This window comes from Felis catus, chromosome B2 (genome assembly GCF_018350175.1).
Source record: "Felis catus isolate Fca126 chromosome B2, F.catus_Fca126_mat1.0, whole genome shotgun sequence".
NCBI classification, from domain to species: domain Eukaryota; kingdom Metazoa; phylum Chordata; class Mammalia; order Carnivora; family Felidae; genus Felis; species Felis catus.
The window spans coordinates 52,526,652-52,552,764 of NC_058372.1; the positions used below are offsets into that span (position 1 = coordinate 52,526,652).

Genomic DNA, 26,113 nt, shown 5'->3' on the forward strand with positions numbered 1-26,113 from the left:
GTGACTATATTTCAGTATGATTGATTTCTTTTATAATTACTTTAAAACAAAATTTGTGCCCTTAAAAGTATTCTAAGGAGAGAGTTCTATGGAGAAGGGGGACCAATAACCAAAAGAAATGCTAAAAAGCATTGCTTTAGACAGTGCCACAGCTCATTATTATTATGGGACTAGCAGGTATGTTGGCACAGAGGCTTTCCATGCCTGAAAGTGCTAGACCTCAGCAGCTGTACCTGTTTGGCCAAGATTAGCGTCATTCACTATGTGCCTTAACATTCAGCTTATGTGGAGCACAGCATTCTGGAAAATCATAACCAAATCAGCCTCGAACAAGAAACCGTGCTTTGGTATTCTTATCGTTTGTTCTGTTCGTTTATTTTTCTTGTGATAACTTTGCATTAATTCAGAATTTCGATGCTTTACTTTCTGTTCCTGCCTGGGGCTGTTCACTTGCTTTTCTAATACCATGACTTTCCTTGGTGATGCATCCCTTTCCTACCATGAGTTTGTGTGGTTAGAATAGGCCAGTCCCACCTACATCCACGATGCTGGGCACCAAATGGGATCGGTTCCACTTGGTGACATTGATGGACACGGGGACGCAATGAACTGATGTGACACAACTGTGGAATTTTACTATGGAAAGAGTACACTTCCTGCTCTGGCTTCAAAGACAGAAGAATGCAAGCCAAGCGCTTGAAGCTCCTCTTCCCTCCTAGGAGAAAGAAGCTGCCTGAGAATAGAGTGGACACAGAAGATAACAAATAAGAGATAGGAAAGGAAACCCTCAGGCCCCCAAACAAGGTTAAAACATGCCTGAAGTCAATTCTACCCCTGGGCTCTTCAACACTGGGAGCCTGTTAAGGAGGTCATTGAGAGGACGTGACCTCCGTTTGACCTGAGAGCTGAACTAGGCGGTGGGAGGCTCCTCACTCCTCCCCGTCCTTGGAATGCAGGTTACAATCACCACTCCTGCCCTGGGAGCCATTTCAAGGATACAGCTCTCAGAGAGGACTGTGCTATTGAGATCCTCGGACTGTAGACATGACTGAACCCAGGTAAGGCCTTTATGTAAACTTGTAAGATTCTGGCAGGCAATGGGGAGCCTACTCATCTTGAGGCTGCTGGAGACAAACCTCATGTGTAAGTTCCCTTGCTTCTTAAACCCGCCGCCTACAAATCTGTAGTGTCCCTCCCTCTTTCTTGGGCTCTCCTTGCCATCCCTGTCCAGGGGAAGTTTGTGAACCAACAGAATCACCGAATCTCTCTCTAGCTTTAGCCATTTTTAGTTGGCTTATATCAAAAAGAACAATGATCTCTGTAAAGTTTATAATAAAAATTTAGTAACTTGGTGTCTTTAAAAGGAAATGATTGAATAATTTTATGACATCATTCTTTTGTGAGATAAGTCACCGAGGATAGTATAACTGGCCTTGTTTGATCTTTGGGATATAAGCCCCCTACACGTACTTGATGTATACAGCAACCATGGATACAATCAGAACATTTTACCAAGGAGTAAATAAATATAAACAACTTCCAATAAGATCTCATTTACCTACATTTATAGAGAAAAATAGTGTTATAATTTCAGTTTGTTGGACTCCCAAATCTGTTTTTTTTTCCATTATGCATTCTGAAACCAAAATATGTTATAAATTCTCTCTAGTGTAAAATAAACGTGGACAATTGGACTCAACAATTTTTCCTCTGTGGACAAAATGCTCCTGTCTCATCTCACATAGTAGCTTCTTCACACCTGCATTTTCTTAATTTCTTGCTGACACAGCATTGTATACGTCCAAGCATCCATTACAGAAAGATCTCAGATGTTTTAAAAGTGGAAGCCTCAGGATGCCCCAATGGACATGATGTGCTCTAGGTTCTTGTGAACAAGAACACATTGTAGATACAGGATCAGTCTAATCCATCTGGGCTGCTATAACGAAATATAACAGTCTGGTCACTCATAAACCACAGAAATTTATTTTTCACAGTTCTGGAGACTTGAAGTCCAACACCAATGCATGGTCACATTCTCACAAAGGCCCTCTTCCCAGTTCATAGCTGGTGACTTCCTGCTGTGTCCTCCCTGGTGGAAGGAGCAAGGGATCCCTCTGGAGCCTCATTCACGATGGTTCCACCCTGACAACTTAAGCACCTCCTCAAGAATCTACCTATAAATGTAATCATTTTGAGGGCTAGAATGTCCACGTGTAAATTTGTAGGGAGACATAAATATTCAGACCACAACAATGCCTCTTACTGAAGCTGGGAGAAACACAGTTGTCAAGTGACTACAAGTGGCTTACCTTTCCAGCGGAACAGGGAATTTTTGCATCGCTGCAAGGAGTCATTTCTTACACTGATACTGTGTCGGGTGACTTTGGGGAACAGCAGCTGAAACACTACAACCTTAAAGCACACTGGAGCATGTGGCACATGTAGAGAACATGTCTTGTTTGGGACGATGAGGCACACCAGTTTGATTCTAGTGGAACCTGAATTCCCTATACATTTGCCTGGGCTGCTTATCACCTTTCTCCTTTTCCACATTCTCAAATGACCTAAACTTGCTGTCATGAGGTTAATTAATGAAGTGGAAACTGAGGATACTCCAGTGTGTAGGAAACCTGGGGGTTATAGTTGAGAGGCTTTTACACAATTTACTATTCTACTGGAAGGAAAAAAAAAAAAACCAAAAACCTTTCTCATGAATGTGCTGAGCATGTATCATTTCTTAGCATCTGGCTTGTGGGTTTTTCTTGGAAGCATAATAGCCGAGATTAGTATGCTCAGAATAAAATAATTGAATTTGGACATAATTAGGAAAGTTCACAGCTCAGGAAAGACTGGGGAGGAAATGGTGACAAAGGAAGCTGACTTGACTCAGTAATGCTTTCGGGAAGCAAGGGCAGAAGCTGAAGCCTTATCTGCACAGTTACTGTTAAGAAGGTGGCTGCAGTTAACACATCTGCCTTTCTTGCAGGTGAATAACACCAGGTTGTCCAGCATGATAGTCTTCATTTTCCTTGGTAAGTGAATCATGCTTCTAGTTTACCTGGATCCATAGCACTGTTTCTTCATGAACTGAATGCCATCTTATCTGACTTAACTGTTGATTAAACTAATGGGCTTGTAATAGGAAGTCTCAATTTTCAGTGTATACTTTAACATGGTTTCTTACTTTCTCAAAATTGTACACTTACTCATTTATAACTCTGTAGAAAATGCACAATGCAGGGATTGCATTCATCTCTCAGATTGTTTGCATTTTATTATATGGGATAATCCAGTTACCTAGGATTTATGGAATTCACACAGATAGTAGAGACTTTGAGAAATGAAACCTTCCAGTATCTATTTACAAGTTATAAGATGGCAAATTTCAAATTTATCTATTTTTCTTTGAAATTAAATTAAATGAGATTAACTTAAAGCATTCAGTTCCCCGAATTTTAAAGTGTTAATATTTACTAAAAAGGATTCATTTCATAGAATAAAACAACTTAACATCCCATCAAATGCTTCACATTTTAGTTAGCTTCTGTTAGCTACAGGAAAGGTTTGTAATAATCCCTCTTGTGAAGGTATCATAAAATGCTGGTGGAAAAGAATTCATTTGTACTTAAAGTAGAATCCATGAAGATCTACTTGTTGTAGGTATCATCGGACAAACTACTGTATTGTTCTTCAGAATTTAGTAGAATCTATAAAATGAATTCAGGAAAAGAAATAGTTATGATTATAGCTGAATATTATTCCATTCATTAAAACAGAGCCAGTATTTTTTTGTTTACACTAATAGATATTAATGAATAAAAACATAATTGTGGGCAAGAAAACAAGGTTATTCCAAATTATGTTGAACATGAATCAAAAAAATTAAGGGGAGAAAGAATGGAATATTTTATATATTTTCAGTTTTTCTTTAGTTTTAGTTATAGTTATTTCCTATCTCAAAATTTTGCTCTTGGATTTATTTTAACACTATTTGCTTATTTCCATTCATGATTACAAAGAAAACTCTGGGAAATTTTAATTTTGTAGATAAGACAGCAGTATAACAGAACACATAAAACATGTTACAACCTCATTATGGCTCCAGTTGAAAAAGCAAGGATCGCCTCTTGTTTTCAAGTTTCCATTCTAAATTAATTTTGAGACTAGGAAGTGAATGATTTCTAACATTGTTAGGGTCGAAGCTGTACTATCTGATAGGCTTAACCTGTGTTTCCCATAGTTCATTCTTAAGAATACTTGTCTAACATCACCTAAATAGGTCTAAAGGTGTGGGAAAGTTCTATCGCCAGAGGAACGTGGGGCATGGTAAATTTTTAAAATAGAACATGTCATATCATAATAAGACTTAAGAGGGTAATATTATGTGCAACATTTTTCATATTGTTACTTTAAAACAGAACTTGTGTTTCATTGAGCATTTCAAGAGAATCCTTGAAAACTCCTGGATTAAATACATGGCCACAAGTTATAGTAAGGAATGACTAAGATTTTGGCAAGTTAAAGTTATTTTCATTCTTGTGGGCCAGATCACTGAGATGGTTTTCCTAGTAGATTTAGTATTTCATCCTACTAGAGGGTGTGGAAAATCATATAAAGTAAACAATCAAGTGGAACTTAAAATTTTAAATATGGAAGAAAATGAAACAGATTTGAGAAACATAATATGTAGAATTAAGTAACCATCATTAGACAGAGGTACTGGTAAGGTTTTGATGATATATTCAGGATACCATCATCTATAAGTTTCCTGAAGGAGCTACTTACAAGATTCAATGATCAATGTCAAATAAAATTCCAGTTTCTTACTTTCCTTTTTTTTTATGTTTATTTATTTTTGAGAGAGAGAGAGAGAGAGAGAGAGAGAGAGAGAGAGAGAGAGAGAGAGAACGAACATGAGTAGAAGAGGGGCAGTGAGGGAGGGAGACACAGAATCTGAAGAAAGTTCCAGGCTCTTAGCTGTCAGCACAGAGCTCAATGCAGACCTCAAACCCACAAACTCTGAGATCATGACCTGAGCTGAAATCAGTTGCTCAATCAACTGAGCCACTGAGTCACCCCATAGAATTCCACTTTCTTATGAGTAGAGTCTGACATAAAATATTTCAGGGTCTTTGGCAAGCTGGATTCAAACAAGTAACTTTGGGCCAGAACCAAAGGGGCTCTCTTTCTCTTTCTCATTGGTTAAATGAGCTTAACAATGAACACATGACAAAACAGAAGGCTGATATGTCAATTTTCACTCCAGCCCTCAACAAGAAAAATGTGACTGAGCCACACCCTTGGGCCTAATCTCCAAATGCAGTGACCCAGCAAGTAGTACATATGATCCATCCAATGAGTTGTCTTGGATTCTCCTTAGGAGAAGAGGTTTGAAAAGAGGTAAGATAAAGAAAAGATTTTAGGCTTTACTTGAAGCCCATAACTCTGCATTGTCACAGGCAATTCATAATTAGCATCATCTTTTTAAAAATTCAATTAATTTGACTCTAAGACCTACTTTGAGATCTCCTGATTATAATTAATATATTGTTTCTGTAACTCGATTGCTCTTCCCATATTTTTCTATGGATTGATCCAGCAAGTGTCGCTTGGCATGCTTGCAGAATCAATTCAAATAATTTATACATTATACTAAATTAGCATCACTATGTTTTTGATATTTTTAGAAAACTTTCTGGAAACTTCTCCTCTACCCAACATAACTTGTAAATATCTGGAAGGTATTATTTTTATTATAGTATTATAGTATTACTTATTCATAACTTCTTTTTTTTAAGTTTATTTATTTTCAGAGAGAGAGAGAGACAGCATGAGTGGGGGAGGAGCAGAGAGAGAGGGAGAGGGAGAATCCCAAGCAGGTTCCATGCTGTCAGCACAGAGTCCAATGAAGGGATTCATTTCATGAACTGCAAAATCAAGACCAGAGCTGAGATCAAGAGTCAGATGCTTAAGCGACTGAGCCACCCAGGTGCCCCTATAATTCATTCTTAAATAACTATTCAAGTTAGTGTAAGTCAACATACATACATAATGTCTCATTGTGTTCGATGATGAGGATACAATTATGAATTACCTCCAATGTCTGCCTAGTAGGACCCTAGAACCCCATGGTGGAGACAATCATATAAATACACATTTTCATTACAGAGCAGTAAAGCTATGCTTGGGGAAATCCCAGTATTCTAGTGAAACAAATAAGAGGTGTTAAATTAATTTGGATATAGGAAGAGGGTATTGAATTCAGGGAAGGATTCCATAAAATAGGTAATTATTGTGTTGAGTGTTAGAGGAAGAAAGAAAGAAAGAAAGAAAGAAAGAAAGAAAGAAAGAAAGAAAGAAAGACTGAAAGAAAGAAAAGTTTATAGGAGATAAAAAGGAGTGCCTACTAATGAGGGTACAGTAAACACTCAGAGGTACAAGACAGCATGGAGCATCTGGGAAACTATACATGCTCAAAAATGTCTAGATTGCATACGATAAGGAATATAAGAACTATCCTATGAGGAACCATCCAAAGGTCGAAGCAGAGAAATGGCAGGATCAGGATGGTACAGTAGGCAGGTTAGGGGGTATAAAGAACCTATGTGAGTAAGATGAAACTGGAGGAAAATTGACTAATTGATGGGTTGGTCAAAGATTCAAAATAAGAGTCAAGGAACTATGCACACATGGATATAAAAGAATGAAGTCGAGGATAAAAAAGGAGTCTGTGATGAATCAGTGGTTTCTAGTGTTGGGTGCTCATGAGAACAGTGAAATTGATGAAGCAGGGCTGTCCACCAGGGAGTGATGATAAAAATACACTGTAGTCTTAAAATGTATCTGGAACACTTTGGTTGAGATAACAACAAATATAACTGGAATACTGAAAAATAATGGGATTGAATTATGCTTTAGAGAATCATCAATCTAGAGGTTTTAGTTAAAACCATTAAAGTACATGGAATTGTACATAGAGAATGTGTAAAATGAGAATGGGAAACATCTGAGGATAGACATTAAGCTAAAAATACAGTTCAACAGAAAAAGACAAAGATCCTGGGAAGAGGCCTAACTATGGTCAGAAAATATCAAATGAATAAGTATCAAGAGAACTAGAAGAGCTGGTTGCCAAAGGAAGAGAGAGTTTTAAGAACAAAATAGCAACAAAACGTGCAATGATAAAAGTAGGCAAGATGAAGTGTTAAAACTATTAATGTTGATGTCATGGAGATGATTAGGACAGTTCAGAGAGCAGTTTCAATAGAGCAATAGTCTTAAAAATATAAATTGAGGAATAAATACGCACCAAATAAGAGCACAAATCTAGACTCTTCATTTAAGAATCTTATAAAGGAGAAATACAGATCTGTAGTTAGGGGGGAGGTTAAGATCCATTCCAATCTTGTAATGATCTTATCAGATTATATTTTCCATAACACTGTTGTTTATCACCAGTAACTTAGTTTTGAGGTAAATAACTGTCATACTGTAATATTGCAAACACGTTCTTGTTGTTTTTGTTCTGTTCTTATTGTTATTTCAGCTATGGTGCTATGCTTGGAAAATGAATCCACTTCCCAAACCATTGATTGCACATATTTAAGAGAGCAATGCCTAAGTGATACAAATGGATGTAAACTTGCATGGAGAAAGATGGAAGATTCATGTAATGTTTCAGGTAAAATATATTATTTAATTTTTTAAGTTTATTTATGTATTTATTTTTGAGAGAGAAAAAGAGAGAGAGAGGGAGGAGGGCACAGAACGAGAGGGAGAGAGAGTGAGAATTCCAAGCAGGCTCTGCACTGTCAGCACAGAGCCTGATGCAGGACTCAAACCCATGAACCATGAGATCTTGACCAGAGCTGAAGTTGGACGCTTAACCAACTGAACCACCCAAGTGCCTCAATAAAATACATTATTTACAATACACACAAATGATTTATTTTTACTGAGGTAAAAATAGGATTTGATATTTTCTTTCACTGCCCTGGGAACTAAGTTAGCTTTGCTCCAAACACTTTTTTCAAACTTAATATTCAAGTGATTTACCTTCAATTGCTTATTAGCAAATGTAGTAACAAGAACTCAAGAGCCTTAATGCCCTGCGGGGAGGTTTATGCAAGATTTCAGGGTTTGTTTTACTTATCTCACCATGTACAATGTTATAATTATATGCATGCTTGTCAGAAGTATGGCAAAAATTTTTCAAATGTGTTTTTGCTTACATATTAGTATGTCAGTAATAAAATAGGAAAAAAAAACATTTGTGATGATCAAGAGCATTGTTATTTATTTGTATGTGTATCATACACATTTTTATGTTCTTGCAACAGACATGCTATCTTCCATTCCATCTGTGTCGAGAACAATTTAAAATACATTTTTATTTTTAACATGTCCTACATTCCAAACATTTGAGCAGAGTCCCGAGGGTTAGAGAATATGAAGATTAGAGTTACTGTTACTTGTTTAAAAGAAAAAGAAAACATACGGAATATATCAATTCGTTGAATAAATATTGTATGGACCATTATAGTAGGACTCCATTCACTAAAAATTGATAAACTGATTATATAGTGAGACATTATCTTAGTACTATTATCACAAACGTTTCAAAATATTGTATTCTCATATAATTTATCATCTTGTATATTGGATGTTATAATACTATAAAAACCTCATAAACTTTCTGGAATATTCAGTAAGAAAAATTGAAAAGGGAAAATAACAATAGATTCTTCCATGACGTACTTTCTCTATTTTGCGCAGTGTGGCGTCTGTACTGCTCATGACTCTTGCCTATCTGTGTGTGCATCCTCTACTTTCCAAAAGACGTAAGGGGAAGTAAGTTGGGTTTAAGAGGCAGCAGCCTATAGTTCTGATGGCCACCATTTACAATCTCCACCATCGGAAGTCCTCCCCATCCCCACAACCTCAAGGAATTATATAGGATGTAGAGGAAAAGAGAATGATTTCCTTCTCCGTCCTGCCCTTGAAGGCAGCAAGTCCATAGTCCAAAGTAAGTTATAGCTGCCTAACCCAACATTCTTATTACAAGTCAGGAAAAGAATTTTAAAAGCCTAATTTGCTCTAAGTAATACAGTCATTTTAAGATGAGAATAGAAGACAGTGACAAAAAAATCTGTTATTTGTTTTGATGATGAAACTCCTTGTTACATTTTATAAAGCAATTTAAAATACTGCATTCAGTGTGTCATGAATTATAACACGTACTTCAGTATACAAATAGCAAGTCATTTTCAGTGAATTGCAGTAATATTTGCATAATTATCTCATTCATGAAGCTGAAATAGAAATATTCTCAAATACATAAATGAAATGAACTCAAGTAATTTTATTCAAAAAAATGATTAAAAGAAAATTGTTGGGTGGATGAATAGGACTTTGTAAATTAAAGCAGAAAAGGAAACATTGATAATTGTGAAAGACTCATTATTCAATAATATTTATTGAGTGCTTACAAAGTGTTAGGACCACTTCATTTCTCATGATGAATTTTGAGCCACTTGCATGTCTCTTATTATAATCTTAGAATGACATATACACTAGAAGATTATGACAAATAGTTAATAAAAATAGCTAAACTGACAAAATAGTGAAGATTATGGATCATTCTGGTCACCTCATATAAGGACAGCCTTGATTATTATAGAAGAGTAAAAACTGATATTCTAAGTGGGGACAAAGTCATTTTATTTATTTTTTTAAATTTTTTTTCAACGTTTTTTATTTATTTTTGGGACAGAGAGAGACAGAGCATGAACGGGGGAGGGGCAAAGAGAGAGGGAGACACAGAATCAGAAACAGGCTCCAGGCTCTGAGCCATCAGCCCAGAGCCTGACTCGGGGCTCGAACTCACGGAGTGCGAGATCGTGACCTGGCTGAAGTCGGTCGCTTAACCGACTGCGCCATCCAGGCGCCCCCAAAGTCATTTTAAAATACAGCAAGCTTTAATCCATTTTGGAAAGTAAACATTGAGAGAAAGATAGTAAAAATAGATTTTGTGCCTAAAAAGTCACTTACATGGACATCTTGCAGCATCCCCAGGAAATCTTATTATAATAAGGCATTACTCAGGTTAATACGTTAAAAGCATTTGGAGTAGGGTGATACTTAGATTAATATCAGGAGTATTACATGTTTGTTTAAACCCAGGTAACCCCTGCAAGATGAAGGATTCATCAAACTGTAACCTGAGCATCCAGTCCTTGGTGGAAAACGATTTCCAGTTTGAAGATTGTCTCTGCACTGGTAACCTCCATTGCACTATTAACAAATTGCTTGGGAAAAAATGCATCAATGAATCAGGTAATAATATGTGATTATATGAAATATTACAGTCATAAAAAAGAAAAGTACAGTTTCAAAATTAACCACATCTATGTAATTGGATTAATTCTCTCTCTCTCTCTCTCTCTCTCTCTCTCTCTTTCTCTCTCTTTTTTTATTGGTAACTTGAACAGTTTTTTTGTGTAATACAAAGTTCTGTGAGTCACAGATCTCAGTAAGTGCCTAACATATTTCTGTAATTGTTAACCACTATTTCAAGCTTCATCCAATCATAATTAATTAGCATTATATAGTCACTCTCTCAGTTCATATTTTTGTGAGGCTCACTATGGCTTTGCCCAAGACCTAAGTGATAGAAGACAAGTAAGGTATCATTTCTGTTGTTAAAGAACTCAGTTTCCTGAGAAAGTCCGAAATATAACCACTTGTCTGGAATTCTACTTGCCTCTGGATGGGAGCATTTAATCATTTATGCATTTATTTAGAGCTACTCAAGGTGCCGGGCTGACACTGAAGTAGTGGTACTCAAAGTAGTCTGCATGTGTCCTTGAGGATTCATAAAGATTTTCAAAGGGATATGGAGAATGAAATAGTTCTAAAACAATCAGTTTCTGGATCCTCAATGTTCTTGCATACTCTCTCTGAAAAGTGGACAGCTTGGGATTGCAGCTGTTATCATGGGGTTCTTGCCTCTTCTTTCATAATCAGCCTTCTCCCATTTTATAAGAAATAGGTTTACCCCTCATTTATCATGAATGGTCCCATTATCCCACCTCTCAAAACACTCACGGTGAGCAAACTGGCCAATTTTCTGTTCCATGCTTTTGCTTTTTCCAGAGTTTCACATAAATAGAATTAGGTAACCTTTTGGAATTAGGGAAACTTGAACCTGCCTGATTTTTTTTTTTAATTTAACATCATGGATTTGAGATTCACTAGTAGTTTTTGAACAAGTTTGTTCTCTGTTTTGAGTAGTGTTCCATTGTATTGGTTATCCATTCACCACTGAAAGTGGTTTGCATTGTTTCCAGATTTTTAGAGATTATAAATAAAGCTGCTATAAATATTCACATACGAGACTCCTACAAACATAAGTTTTTATTTCTCCATATTCTTGTTGGGCTATACGGTAATGTTTATGTTCAACTGTATGGTAAGCTTTCATAGAATATTCTAAGTTTAATTTAACCATCGATGTATAAAAGTTCCACTTGCTCCACATCCTCAGTAGCACTTGATTTTGTTATTTTCTTTTATTTTGAGGCCATTCCAATATATATGTGGTAGTGTCACATTGTGGTTTTAATTTGCACTTAAATAATGTTGAACATATTTTCATGTGCTTAGGTGTCCTCTATATACATTATTTGGTAAAGCATCTTTTTAAAATTTTGCCCTTTTTTAATTTGAGTTTTGCCTTTTTTATTGGGTTTTAAGAGTTTTTCCTCTGTGTTGAATAGGGCTTATCAGGATATGTGTTCTGTAAATGATATTTCCCTGTCTATATCTTTTATTGCTTTAAGCGTATATTTCAAAAAGCAGAAGTTTGTTGTTTTTTTAAAGTTTAACAATGTCCAGCTTATCATTTTTTTCTTTTATAAATAATGCCTTTGCTGTTGCATCTAAGAAATCTTTATCCAACCCCAAATCACAAAGATATTCTTATATGATCTAGACATTAAGTACTTTAGGTTTTGCATTCAGGCTTATGATACACTGTCTAAGTTAATTTTTGTTTGTGGTGCAAACCATGGGTCAGATTCACTTATTTATTTTTTTTTCTCTAAGGATATCCAGTTGTTCTACCATATTTGATAAAGGGACTACAGTTTCACCTTTCTCCAAAATCCTTTGGGCTATATATTAGTGTCTCTATTTCTAGATTGTTCTATCTTGTTCCAGCTGCCATTACTTTCCTCTTAGCATTATTTTGTAGTTTTCAGTGTATACTTCATACACACTTTGTGTTAAGATTTACATAAATATGCTTCACTTTTTTGATGCTGTTGTAAATGGTAACTTTTTTATATTTTAATTTCTAATCAATTATGGCTAATATATCAAAATTATATATATATATATGGTATATATATAAGGCATATATATATACCATATATACACATATATCTTATATATACCATATATTTACATATATCGTATATATATACCATATATATACGTATATCTTATATATACCACGTGTGTGTGTGTGTGTGTGTATATACGTATATATATATATATATATATATATATATACGTATATACACACACACACACACCTTATAGCCTGTAACTTGCTCAGCTCAGTTATTACTTCTATTATCTTTTATTTTGTAGAATCTATAGGATTGTCTACATAGACTTAAATATTTATATCTGCAAATAGAGAGTTTTATTTCTTTCTTTCCAATCTGTAGGCCTTTATTTCTTTTTTTTTTTTTTTTTTTTTTTTTTTTTTTTGTAGGCCTTTCTTTCTTTTCCTTGCTCTATTGTTCTGAGTAGGACCTGCAGGATAATGTTAAATAGGATTTCTGGGAGTGGCCATCCTTGCCTTTTTACCTGTCTTGGGAGAAATGCATTTAGTTTTGCACCATTAAGAATGGTTTTTGCAGGGGTGCCTGGATGGTTCAGTCAGTTAAGTGACCAACTTCAACTCAGGTCATGATCTCACAATTCGTGGGTTCCAGCCCCTTATCAGGCTCTGTGCAGACATCTCAGAGCCTGGACCCTGCTTTGGATTCTGTGTCTCCCTCTCTCTCTCTGCCCCTCCCCAACTTGTGCTCTCTTTCTCTAAAACATAAAATAAACATAAAAAAATGTTTTTTAAATAAAAAAAAATGGATTTTGCAGTAAGTTCTTTGCAGGTTCCTCTTCCCTTTATCAGGCAGAGAAAATTCCTTCCTATATCTGGTTTGCTTAGAGATTTTATCATTAATAGATTTGCAAATGATTTTCTGCCTCTTTTGCAATGATCATGGTTTATATTTTTAGGTTTTTTTTAATATGATGAATTATTTGTTGATTCTTAGTGTTGGCTATAACCCTTCATTCTGAGGATATATACTATTCAGTTATGAAGTATTTATTCATTTTATATGTTGCTGGATTGAATTTGCTACTATTTTGTTGAGGGTTTTTAATCTATGTTCCTGAGGGACATTGGAATGTTGTCCTGACAGCATATTTGTTTGATTTTGTTGTCTAGATAATACTGTTTTTAATTTTTATATCTTTTGAAAATGTTTAGAGAGAGAGTATGTGTGAGCTGGGAAGGGGAAGAGAGAGAAAGAGACGTAGACAGTGAATCCAAAGCAGGCTCCAAGCTGTCAGCAGATAGCCTGACTTGGGGCTTGAACTCACGACAAACTCATGAACTGTGAGATCATGACTTGAGCAGAAATTAAAAGTTGGGCGCTAAACTGACTGAGCCACCCAGGTGCCCCTGGATAATGCTGTTTTTTAAAATGATTTGGGAAGTATTTCATCCTCTTTTTTATTCTAAAAGAGTATACAAAGAAGTAGTAGTATTTCTTCCTTAAATTTAAGGAATTAATTTAATTCAATTTAATTAATTTAATTCACTAGTGAAGATATCTGAGCAATTCTTCATTGGAAGATTTAAAAATGTTCAGCGTGTTTGTCATAGAACTGTTTACTTATTTCTTGGTGAGTTTGGTAGTTTGTGTCTTTCAGTGAACTTTTCTGTTTGTTGGATTTATGTTGAATTTTTCTTTTTGGGGTTTCCATTTTACCTTTTTTCCATATCTCTCTGCTAAGTTGTTCCTAATATTCTCAAATTGTCCTTTAAATATCTATAGGACTTATAGTAATGTCCTTTTGTTCATTCAGATGGTGGTAATTTGTGTCTTCCTCTCTTTGTCTCTCCCTGTCTCTCAGTTTTGCTCTTTATTATTTTTTGTTGCTGTTGTGTTTGACTTGACTTGAAGTTGCTCTTCATTTTCTGTTTTCTTAAGATAAAGGCTTATATCACTGATTTGATATTTTTTTTTCCTTCCTCCTATAAGCATTTCATTATATAAATGTCCAAGTGCTATTTTAGTTATATTCACAAATTTTAGTATGCTATGTTTTCATTTTTATTCAATTCAAAATGATTTCTCATTTCCCTTGTGACTTTCTCTTTGATTCATGGTTTATTTTACAATACCATTGTTGAACTTCCAAATATTTGAGGATTTCCCAGATACCTTTGTTATTTACTTTTAGTTCAATTCTTAATTAAAATGGTAAGTGCTAAGTATCCCCTGTACAATGTGATACATGCTAGGTGATACACACACACACACACACACACACACACACACAGTGTTTGAAGGTATAGAGGATAAAATAATGGTGATTCAGAAGGTTCACAGAAGAAATGACAGACTTGGGGCTTTTAGGGTGAATTGGGTCGATTAAAGAGACAAAATGGATGTTCTAAACAGAGAAAATAGAATCAGGCAGAGCACATTCAAGGAGCAACAAATCCTTTGTTAAACTAGACTGTAGAATGGAGGAGTATTAGGAGATGATGCTGGGAAGAAAGCAGATGTTATAAAAAGGAGGAAGGCTGAATTTATGTATCTTTCTAAAGGGATTAAGCCTCAAACTGTTACTACAAGGGGCTATTAATGCATTTTAAACAGAGAAATGCAGAATCGGCTTTTCAAAGGGTATCCCTGGCAGGAATGCAAAAGACAGGATGGAGGGGTGGGAAAGATTCAGGCCAGGGATATCAAATAATTTGAGAGAGAGGTGATGTATGCCTAAACTAACACACTGGTGCTGAGGACTATGGAAGAAGACATAAGTAAGGTATATTTATGAATCACAATCAATAGGAATTGGTGGCAGTTGGATATGAGGAGAATGAAATGTATAAAGCATGGCTTGGGACAGGGTACTGAGATACACTGAGATAGGAAAGAAAGAATAAAGCACAGGATTAGGGGTAGAAGTGATGAATTATATTTTGGAGACATTGCATCTGTGGAATGCTTTGGAACATTCACATTAGGAATGTTGGCATTTTGTTTGAAGTTTTGCAAGATACAAATAATTTTTAAAAAGAAATGAAGGAATGTACATCATCTAGCTTGCATTTGGAAACATGGATCTTGTACTGAAGAGAGTAATATAAAATAGACATACAGATTTTGGAGTTAAAGGTTTATAAGAAATAGATAAAACCGTGAAGGAAGATAAGATTGGTCAGGAAAGGCTATAAGGTGAGAATATTATAAAGATTTTGATAATAAAATTCATGATATAGTTAAAGTAACCAAAAAGAAGATTTCAAAGATAGGAAAAGAAACATCAGAAAGAGTTGTTGAAATCAATGAAAGAGACACAGGGAAAATAGTCAACAATTATAAATGCTGAGAAGTCATCAACTAGGACAGCCTGAAATGACATTAGTTAGCTAATTAATACATCTATACTAGTTTTAGATTGAAGTGGGATGAAATAAAAGCATATTGGAATACTAAAAATGTTTATTGACTTTTGTTTCACAATGGTAAGACAACTTAATTTATATCTCTTTAGCCACTTTTAATCATACCAAGTTCTGGCAAAATGTAGTGACCAGTCAACAGGTACATATAAATTTAGAGCAGATAAATTGAAATCAGTTCATATATTTAAACCCTTTTTTTCCCCATAGACACTTACTAAAGACTACTATGCAATAATTTTGATAACCAGGAATATAAAAACCCTATAGAGAAGACTTAAATGATCTCACAAATAAACTTCATGATGGACATGACCTAGTTGTTATGTATACAGGGAACATTAGTTTATTGCTTATAATTTAGCTTAGTGTGGGAAGGAAATAACTGAAATCTTAATATCCATCCTATCTCAACTATAACACCTTCCACAAACTTTTTGGTCATCATTCCAAGACACGATCTCTGTCTCTGTCTCTCTCCCTCTCCTCCTCCTCCTCCTCCTCCTCCTCCTCCTCCTCCTCCTCCTCTTCCTCCTCCTCCTCCTCTTCCTCCTCCTCCTCCTCCTCCTCTTCCTCCTCCTCCTCCTCCCCCTGCCTACCTCCTTCTTCCTTTCCCTACCTTCCCTCTTTGGATTCTCAAAACATTCCCAAACATATATAGGTGTGTACTGTTCCATTCTTCCTTAATATACTGTAAACTTCTTGAACAAATCAGCTTTGGCATTTCTTTTTTTCTTTTTTACTTACTATGATAAAGCACCCAGCACAGTACCTGATACTTAGCAAATAACCAATAATATCATAAGGATTTCAAATTTTTAAACATATTTTTGAGCACCTAAATCATGGATCTATTCATAAAGTTTTTATTATTCAGTTAACATGTGTAGATATAAATGCTGGAGGATGGATATAAAGATGAATGAAACAGTCTCTGCTCTTGATTAGCTGAAAATATAGTAGAGCAAAATTGACATTTAGCCAAGTCATTTAATTTAGTCCAGCTGATTAAATATATAGATAGAAAGATAGATATTTAGATAGGTTGATTGATGACATTTAGACAGGATTACAGATTACTTCAAGGTATATAATTATCAATGTAATAGAACTAATTATATGAGAACAGCATTAATTCACATCCATCCTATTCATGCAACCCAGCATATGCTAGCCAAAAGTAATAGAAAAGAAGACCTCTGTTCTAGTAAAGGAGTCTGATTTATATAATTATAAAATCCATTGTGAGCTGTTATTTGAGAAATGTGCAAAATGCTAGAGTAGTGTATTTTTTAAAACACACGCAGTACAGAGGCTGGCTCCAAATAGTGCTTATAAGGATGCCCTAGCAGGTTTTAAGTAAACATGTTCATATCATGAAATTGGTTATATTACCTTTATCTTGCATAAATATGATGCATTTGTAGAAACTAAGGCTGTGAGGTCTTATACCTTTTATAAGGTATAAGAAAATTAATTTAATGAACCAAAATTTAACAATATTTTAGTTTTAGACCAAAATGCCACAGGGAAAAAGGTTACTTTGGGAAGAATTGTAGGGTGAAGGATTTTTTTTGTTTTTTATTGTAGAGACCTACTTGAAGTGCCTTAGAGGAAGATAAGACTTTTTAGAAATAGTATACTTCTGAAAGCCTGTGTTAAGCTGACTTGGAGTCTCCTATTGAAGTTGTTTTTCTTATCTTTTTTGTGTAAAGTTCATATAATTATGACTTCATTTGAACTGTCCAGTAAAACATGTATGCTCAGTGAGGCATATAACCCCCAAGGGCTGAAAAGGCTTGTTAAGGGAAACATAAAAATATTTTTAGAAGACAGAGAAACACTGAGTGTATTTCTAGGAGAAGATGGAAATCCATAAAAATTTATGCAAGGGAAATAATGTGTTGCCTTATAAGTATTAAGTTACACACAATTTCTACCAGTCGTCATCAAAATGTAATGAAAAACAAAAATAAATGATGAAGACAAAATGTCATTAAAAGAGATTGAGCATTACCATTATGTGGTTACATAAACTATAATCAGTGTTTTTATTTCAAAATTTTAAAAAATTTTTTTCAGTTTATTTATTTTGAGAGTGAGATAGTGTGAACAGGGGAGGGGCAGAAAGAGAGGGGGAGAGAGAGAGAGCAGGCTCTGTACTCTCAGCCCAGAGCCCAACGCAGCACTGGAACCCATGAACCATGAGATCATGACCTGAGCCAAAATTAAGATTTGGATGCTTAACCAACTGAGCCACCCAGGCACCCCTTATTTCAGTTTTTAAAAACTTGGGTTCATTTGTAATAGCTCTCTTGAAAATTTTAATGGTTTGTAAAAGACAATAGATACAAGAATATTTATAAAAGATAAGTCTATATGCTATATTTGTTTATTCATTTATTTTATTTATTTTGAGAGAGAGTGTGCACTCGGACATGCACAAGTGGGAAGGGGCAGAGAGAGCAGGAGAGTGAGAGTCCCAAGCAGGCTCCCCACTGTCAGCTTAGAGCCCAAGGTGGGGCTCCATCTCATGAACCCCATGAGATCAAATCTGAATCCGATGCCTAACCAATGGAGCCACCCAGGCCAGTTAGTAAGATTAAATTATTTAATTTTTGGTCTCAATCTTTTTTTTTTTTTTTTTTTTAACTTTATAGAAGAATCAGCACTGTCTTTACATTTGGCTTCACAGTCGAATATCACACAGTGGTTCCATCAGAAAAACACATCATTAATGGTTAGAAAAAAGATTGACTGTGTCACAGCAGTACATATGTGCCAGGAGTCGGAACATTGCACTCTGTTGTATGAAAATTTTAAGAAAACCTGTGGGAGAGAATCAGAACAATGCAAGACCCTTGATGGAGGCTACACGTGTGCAGCATTAAGAGAAAGTCTGAAAGAAACGATCTTGTGGAATTGTCATTGCAACAACCCTTCAAAAGTAGAGTGTATTGAAATTTGGAAAAGTTTGTTTGAAGATATTTGTATACAAGATGTTCACATGAATCAAGTTCCAGCCTACAGTGATGACTATGAAGAGGGATTCAGCCAGGAAATTGTTTCAGGTTGGTACACACAAGAAGAATTTAGGAACATTAAGTATGTAATCACGAATATGAATTAGGTAAAGAATATTTAATTTCTAATTCCAACTTTGTCATTTATGCCTGTTTCTCTTTGACAATTAATTTTTTTTTAAAAAATGATGCCATGAATATGTCCAAAGGGATTATGAGGAAAGAGGCAAATGCTAAAAGGTTTTAGCATCATCTTTTTTTAAAGTTTGTCTGTTTATTTACAGTGAGTGAGAGAGAGAGAGAGAGACAGACAGACAGACAGACAGGCAGAGAGAGAATTCCAAGTAGGCTCCATAGTCAGTGCAGAGCCTGGCACTGGGCCGAATCCTACCAACCATGAGATTGAACCTGAGCTGAAATCATTAGTTGGTTGCTTAACCAACTGAGCCACCCAGGTGCCCCAACAAAATGTTAATTGTATTCATCCATCCATTCATTTATGCATGCATTACACATTCATTAAACAAATACGAGATATTTATAATGTGCTATGTCCTGTGCAGCAGGATTAAAAAAAAAAAAAGCAATAACAAAACAAAACACTTGTCCTTCATTCAAGGAGCTTATTATTTTTCAGGGGATTTGAAAAATAAATAGACAAAATGTGGTAAGTAATATTATGTATTTATTTAACAGATATTTCTTTTGTGTTCCTACTATGCCTAGGCCTGGGGCTAAGACCTGGGGGGAAAGTAGTAAACAAAACAAACGGAAATCATCCCTTTCTTGAAGTTTACATTCTATATTGAGGGGTGTCTTGAATAGGCTTCCCAAGCAAAAGACTGAAACAGAGGTTTGCACACAAAAGATGTGTGTGGCCTGAGGGCTTGGAAACAAAAGCAACAAGGAACTGAGGAAAACAGGGTCAGAGGGAGGGAACAGCTGAAACTCATACAGCAGCCACAGCAAACTTAACTTTATTCCATAGGAAGGTTGGACCTGGAATGGCTTTTCAGAGATGTCACCTATTGAGGCAAGGGATCAGATCCTCGAACACTTCCTGTGGGCTAGTCCTGAGATATGAGCTGTCCTCTGGGAAAATGTGTAACCTTGGCTGCGCTTTCTTCACATGAGGGCAATGCCTACAAAATAACCAGTGTGAGTCATCACGCAACTATACTTTCAGCAGCTGGGAAAATGAGAACCTGTGTCACCAAAAAGGGGTATCTTAGTATTTTTCATATTTCAAACAGTATGAATGCTAAGAGAAAATGAATCAGAGGGAAAAAAGAGGTCTGAGTGGGTAGTTTGTAATTTTAAGAGGATGGCCAGACAGTTACACCCTTAAATGAATTTTGAGCAAAGACGAAAAGAGGTAGGAAATGAGCCTTGTGGATATTTCAGGGAAGAGCAATTAGGTCAGAAGAAAAGGGGAATCAAAAGTCCTGAACTGGAAATCTGTCTGGAAGTTTGAGGAAGAGCTAAGGAGACACATAGGTAAAGGAGAGAATAAGGGAGAGAGATGTGGAAGATGATATCAGAAATAAGACAGGGGCAAGATCATGGAAGGCTTTCTAGGTCATTTCTAGGTCACTGGTTCTTTCTCTGAGTGATACAGTAAATCACTGAAGAATTTTCACAAAGGGATCGTCATGATCTGATTTATACCTTTAAAAGGATAATTCTGGTTTTTATGTTGATCATTGACTGAAGAGAAGCAAAGACTCAAGTAGGAAGACGAGTTAGGAGGCTTGTATAATGATGCAGCAAGAAAAAAATGATGGACAATGGACCACTGTGGGAAGTTGTCAGATTCCAGATATATTTTGATATTAGTAAATTATGTGGAAATGCAAGAAAGAAGGGAAATGGAAGTTGATCCCAAGGTTTTTATCTTGAGTTATTAGAAGGATGTTGTTGCCATTATTTTTGCTAACCACTATGGGAACAACTACAGGAAGAAGAGGTTTCAGTGAGGGACAGAGAAGTCAGATGTCAGTTTTGGACAGGTTGAGTCTGAAATGTTTATTAAGTAACCAAGTAAATACATCAAATTAGGCAGCCCCTTGTATGGAATTGATGTCTAAATTCTATGTATGGCATAAAAAGGTGAGATCTGTACAATAGGTATAAACCAGGGATGGGGTGCATCATTCACTTGTAGCTGATAAATAAGACCATGGACCTAGAGGTCAACAGAGAAATTCATGCTAACTTGGACTAGGGTGGTAGCAACGTGAGAAGATAGCAGATTCTGGATATATTTTGATGAATGATTTGATGAATGATATTTTGATGAATGATTAGTGGATGAATAAAAAAGAACATGTGTATTTTTTTTTTGATGTATATGATCTTCTCTTCCAGAGATTGATCTGATTGGTACATTCTTTGATTTATTGCTGTGACATATTGTCCTTTAGCTCCTCTTCAGCAATTAAGCTACTGTTTAAAATATCCTCCGGGAAAAATGTATATTCATATATGTACCATATGAAATTAGGATTTAATGTGCCCAGAATTTACCTAGATTACTCATAGCAGATAAAACAGTACACATCCACGATGGGATTTATTTTCCCATGCTAAAATAAATATTTTGTTGTGTTTCTAATAATTACCCACTTAGTGAGTATATGAGTCTGCTGGGGCCACCATAACAAAATATGACAGCCTGGGTTTCTGTTGAAACTTATTTTCTCACAGTTCTGGAGGCTGGAACTTCCAGATCACAGTCTAGCAGGGCTGGTTTGGGTGAGAGTTCTTTTCCTGGCTTCTGGACTTCGTGGTTTCTTTCTGTATCCTGACGTGAGATTTCCTTAGTGTCTCTTTTTACTTGGATGATAATCCTATCAGATGGGCCCCACTCTTATGACCTTGGCTAACCTGAATTACTTTGAGAGACCCCATATTCAAATAAGCCACATAGGGGGTTAGGGCTTCAACACGTACATTTTGGAGGAACATAAACGTTCAGTCCATAAAAGTGAGTAAATTCAGGACTTATTTATGTTTCAATGACAGACTCTTGAATATGTGGTATGTAATCAGTGGCATCTCCATACCAATCAGTGCCAAAGCAGAGATGGAAGTCTAGCCTAGACTTTTATATCTGTTGCAAAAGCTGTATGACTCTCTGAGGTTCACTTATTGGGATCTTGCTCAATCTGGAATAATAGAGCAGAAGAGGGAACATTCCAGGCTTCCTCAGTGACACAGGAGGGTGGATCTAGAAGCACTGTGATTCGTGAGCTGAGATTTTCTTGGTATAAAAAGGAGAAAGCACATATAATGAGAACAGATGGAACAATACAAGGAGCCTGGAAAGACTGCAACACAGTAACAGAAGTCATTATTTTTTTTAAGTTTATTTATTTTGAGAGAGAGGGGGAGCAGGGGAAGGGAAGAGAGAAAGGGAGAGAGAAAGAATCCCAAGCAGGCTCTGCACTGACAGTGTGGAACCCCACACAGGGCTCAGACCCACAAACCGTGAGATCATGACCTGAACTGAAATCAAGAGTCGGTCACCAAACTGAATGAGCTACCCAGGTGCTTCTGAACTTTTATTTTAAAATGCAAATCTGACCATACTATTCCCTTATCGCTTTATGCATATGTATATTAGTGCTCCTTATGTTTTGTTTGGATTTTTTTTTATATGTCTATATTCCATAGCAAGCTGTGAATGCTTCATGATAGGGAGTACACATTGGTGTCTTCAGTATAGTACCTGGTACATAGTAGGGACTCAACCAATGCTTCTTGAAATAGTTTAGAAGTAGCTGGCCACTGAGTTGACTTCTAGCAATGCGCTTCTCTAACTCTATGATTATAATTCCTAGGAACTCTAAGAGATTAAGATAATCAGAGGTGGAAATCATTTTTAAATTGCATTTCAATTTAATTAAGACCCTGCTGGGAAGAATTTTTTTGATTCAGACAATATTCCTTCTGTTCTTTTCCCCCAGATTCTTTGTTTACTTCAGTGCACATGGCCTGGTCGTTAGCATTTGTTTAAATCTTCAAGTAACTGAATCCTCACAGAAGGCTGTTTAACTCACTTGAATGAAACTTTGGGGGTTGATTTTTCTTCCTCTACACCTACTAATTTTGAGTATCAAGTCTTAAATAAGTGTTCCATTGGCTTGTACTTATTTTTGCTTGATTATTCATTTATAAACCTAGCCTGCATACTTCTATTACATTTAAAAAAATCATTCACTAATGAAATGGTCTCTTTGTTTTCCTTCTAGATAACATGAAAGAGGATAATCAATCCAAGTGGAATCTGACCACTCTTCCCTATAATGGTAATGTTTACATATTGTACTTTCCATCTGTATTGCAAATACTAGACAATATGATTTTAAGCATGGCTGCCAGCTTTCTTAAAGATATGCCAATACAAAATAAATTGTGTGGCTTTTTACTAGTCTAATATTGCAAAATGCAACAACATTTATGTTTGTTTCGCTCATGTGTCAAAGCAACTTGCCTCCCCATCCATCCTCTATTTACAGTTATGCTGAGGAATACTTTACAGTTAAAACTAAAAACTAGATCTGGGTTAAATTTCACTGGTATTTTGATCACATAAATTGTTTGAGGCTAACTGTTTTTGTGTGTATGTGTCTGGTGGCAGGGGGCACTCACATGTATCTGTGTTTTCCAGAACTTGAACATCTTTCTTTGCTAGAATAACTATGTATCCAGTCAGTACCTTTAGTCAATATTTTCACCCAAAATAAAAAGCACAACAGAACAAACAAAAATCATTTTGATTTGAGCCCATGAACTCACCATAAGCTATGTACCTCACATGCAATTTCTGAAGATTTATTGTTTACATTTGAGAAACTTGGACTCAATTTTTTTTTTCCACTCTGTTCTGGCTCTACACACTTCCCATCACTTCTGGATCACAATATGTATCCATTATAAATGAAGGATGATTCAAATAGCCCACTACTCAGGCCTCAGTGAATTCATACCAACTCTTAAAAACAAAACAAAACAAAACCACACACATACTGTGTGCCCAAAGTAGCACATTGTTACACCGTTGTGTGTTGCTCATAGACTTCTTACAGTGTTTTGCAGGTTCTGTAGGTACAGGTTTATGTTTACTTTTCCACGACCTGGACATATCCTTGCTTTCAGGAATTAAAGGGATCCAGTCCTGTTTGGAAGTGGCAGAGGCGTGCGTAGGGGATGTGGTCTGTAACGCACAGTTGGCCCCTTACCTTAAAGCTTGCTCAGCAAATGGAAATCTATGTGATGTGAAACACTGCCAAGCAGCCATACGGTTCTTCTATCAAAGTATGCCTTTTAACATTGCCCAGATGTTGGCTTTTTGTGACTGTGCTCCATCTGATATACCTTGTCAGCAGTCCAAAGAAGCTCTTCACAGCAAGCCATGTGCCGTGAACATAGTTCCACCCCCTACTTGCCTCAATGTAATTCACAGCTGCCGAAATGATGAATTATGCAGGTGAGTAAAAACACGCATACCTTACTTTCTTATTTCGGCACCTTATTTGTTACAGTCCAGTCCTAACACTTGATCTCATTACATTAGCTACAGTTCCCACCGTCATCCAACATGATGTAAACAAAGCCAGACAATTCATATTTTTGAATCTGTGGTACATGTGTAGCTTCCATTTTGAAATTCACATGCAGAGTATATTTTCAGAATAAGCAAATTCAGTATGTCAAGATTTGGTAGCCATGAAATAGCATTATTAAAATTAGACATTCAAGTTAGACTAATGAATAAATAAACAGACTTACATGTCAGTTTAATTTGGTTTTTGCTATGATTACAAAAGGCTGCTAAATGTCAGAGAGTTTTGACAAGGTGACTCTTCAAACTTACAAAATTAGTCTTCCTCTCCTAGGCTGGAGATCAGGAAGGAGAAGTTAGCTTGAGCCTAGCCTGGACATCCCCAGCACATATGTACACCATGAGGTCAGAAATGTACCCATTCTCCTCTTCCCAACCTCACACCCTTGATTTCCAAGGGAGTAATGTTAGTCACTTATTTGTTTATTCAAATAAGTAATTATCAAGCATCTACTTCTACTCTAGGCATCAGTGTACAAAAGACAAAAATACTTGTCCCGTGGAGCTTGTATTCCAGTGGGGGAAGAGAGATAATAAATAACGAAAATGTATATTGTATTAAAAGGTAATGAGTATTCTGGAGATGAGCACCCCAAGAGGGAAAACAGAATAAGTGAGATTGCGAATGGGCAGAAAGAGTTGCAATGTGAACAGGGTGGTCCCAGTAAGGACCATTTTACCAGATTTAAGGAAGTGGAGGAATGAGCCTCTCTCAGCAAGCATCTGAAAACAGGGATACCAAACAGACCAGCCAGTGCTGTGGGAAAAACTGGGCCTGTTCAAAAAGCAGTGAGGGCAGAGCATGTATGGGGGACAGCAAGATGAGCTGCAGTTAAGCATTTAACTGGATGTGGGGCAGCCCTGCCTAGGTCTCCTAGGGCCCAGAGGGATACTAAGGACTTGATTTAGACTCCCAGTAAAATGGACAGGTTCTGGAGGATTTTGAGCAGAAGTATGAATGATCTGGCTCGCTTATTACAACTTCCACTCTTGCTGCTGGTTGAGACTAGTCTGAGTCTTTCCAGGTAATTACTCCCGAGAACCATAAATCTAATTCAACACTGGATTTTTTCTTTTCCTCACTACAGTCTTCATTAACACATTTCCTTGTATATTCAAGGTGAATTTATCTTTTATACGGTAAGAAATCTGCAGTTAATTGGACCTCTTTGGATGAGTAAGAAAATCCAGGAAAGAAGAATACTAAATAAATTTGATGAATCAAAATAATTTGTAACACTGCTGTTACCATGTTAAAGGAGCTTTATTTCACAACCGGCATTAAATCATATCATGTTTGGATTCGTCTTGTGCTTCTTTTTGGAATAATTCTTCATAGCAATTTGCCCAGTGCCTTCTAGCAAGGACTGTTTTATTTAATTTAATTTAAATAACTAAAACTCCATACAGCAAAATCATTTAAAGGTCAAAATATACATTCAACGTAGAAGAGTAGTCTAGCGTGTGATAGCTCAGAGTAAGGATTGTCACATTTGTCACCTTGCCTTAACCATTGGCAAATGAGCTAAAAGATTTATTATCAATTTCCTGAAGGGACTGATTCTCGGCAAACTCCTTTCTTTAGCTTTTTAATTACACTCCTTTACTCTGCCATTCCAACTTTCAGAATAACTCCAGATCTCCTAAATATCTGTCGAAAAAGACAGGTGCTTTTCTGCAACACAC

General features: G+C 36.1%; 1 protein-coding gene across 4 annotated transcripts in view; it reads left to right on the top strand.

Moving 5' to 3' along the window:
• Window positions 1–427: 427 nt before the first annotated feature.
• Window positions 428–26,113, top strand: part of GFRAL (GDNF family receptor alpha like) — a 63,100-nt gene continuing 37,414 nt past the window's right edge. The window contains exons 1-8 of one of the 4 annotated variants that reach the window (XM_045057672.1): window positions 435–1,058; window positions 2,990–3,035; window positions 5,270–5,403; window positions 7,550–7,684; window positions 10,186–10,338; window positions 18,439–18,849; window positions 23,055–23,111; window positions 23,962–24,292. In XM_045057672.1, coding sequence (XP_044913607.1) covers window positions 7,552–7,684; window positions 10,186–10,338; window positions 18,439–18,849; window positions 23,055–23,111; window positions 23,962–24,292 — 1,085 coding nt within the window. In that variant the 5' untranslated portion in view covers window positions 435–1,058; window positions 2,990–3,035; window positions 5,270–5,403; window positions 7,550–7,551. Of the gene's footprint in view, window positions 1,059–2,989; window positions 3,036–5,269; window positions 5,404–7,549; window positions 7,685–10,185; window positions 10,339–18,438; window positions 18,850–23,054; window positions 23,112–23,961; window positions 24,293–26,113 lie in introns of all 4 variants that reach the window. The other 3 variants (XM_045057673.1, XM_045057669.1, XM_045057671.1) reach the window with 3 other exon arrangements.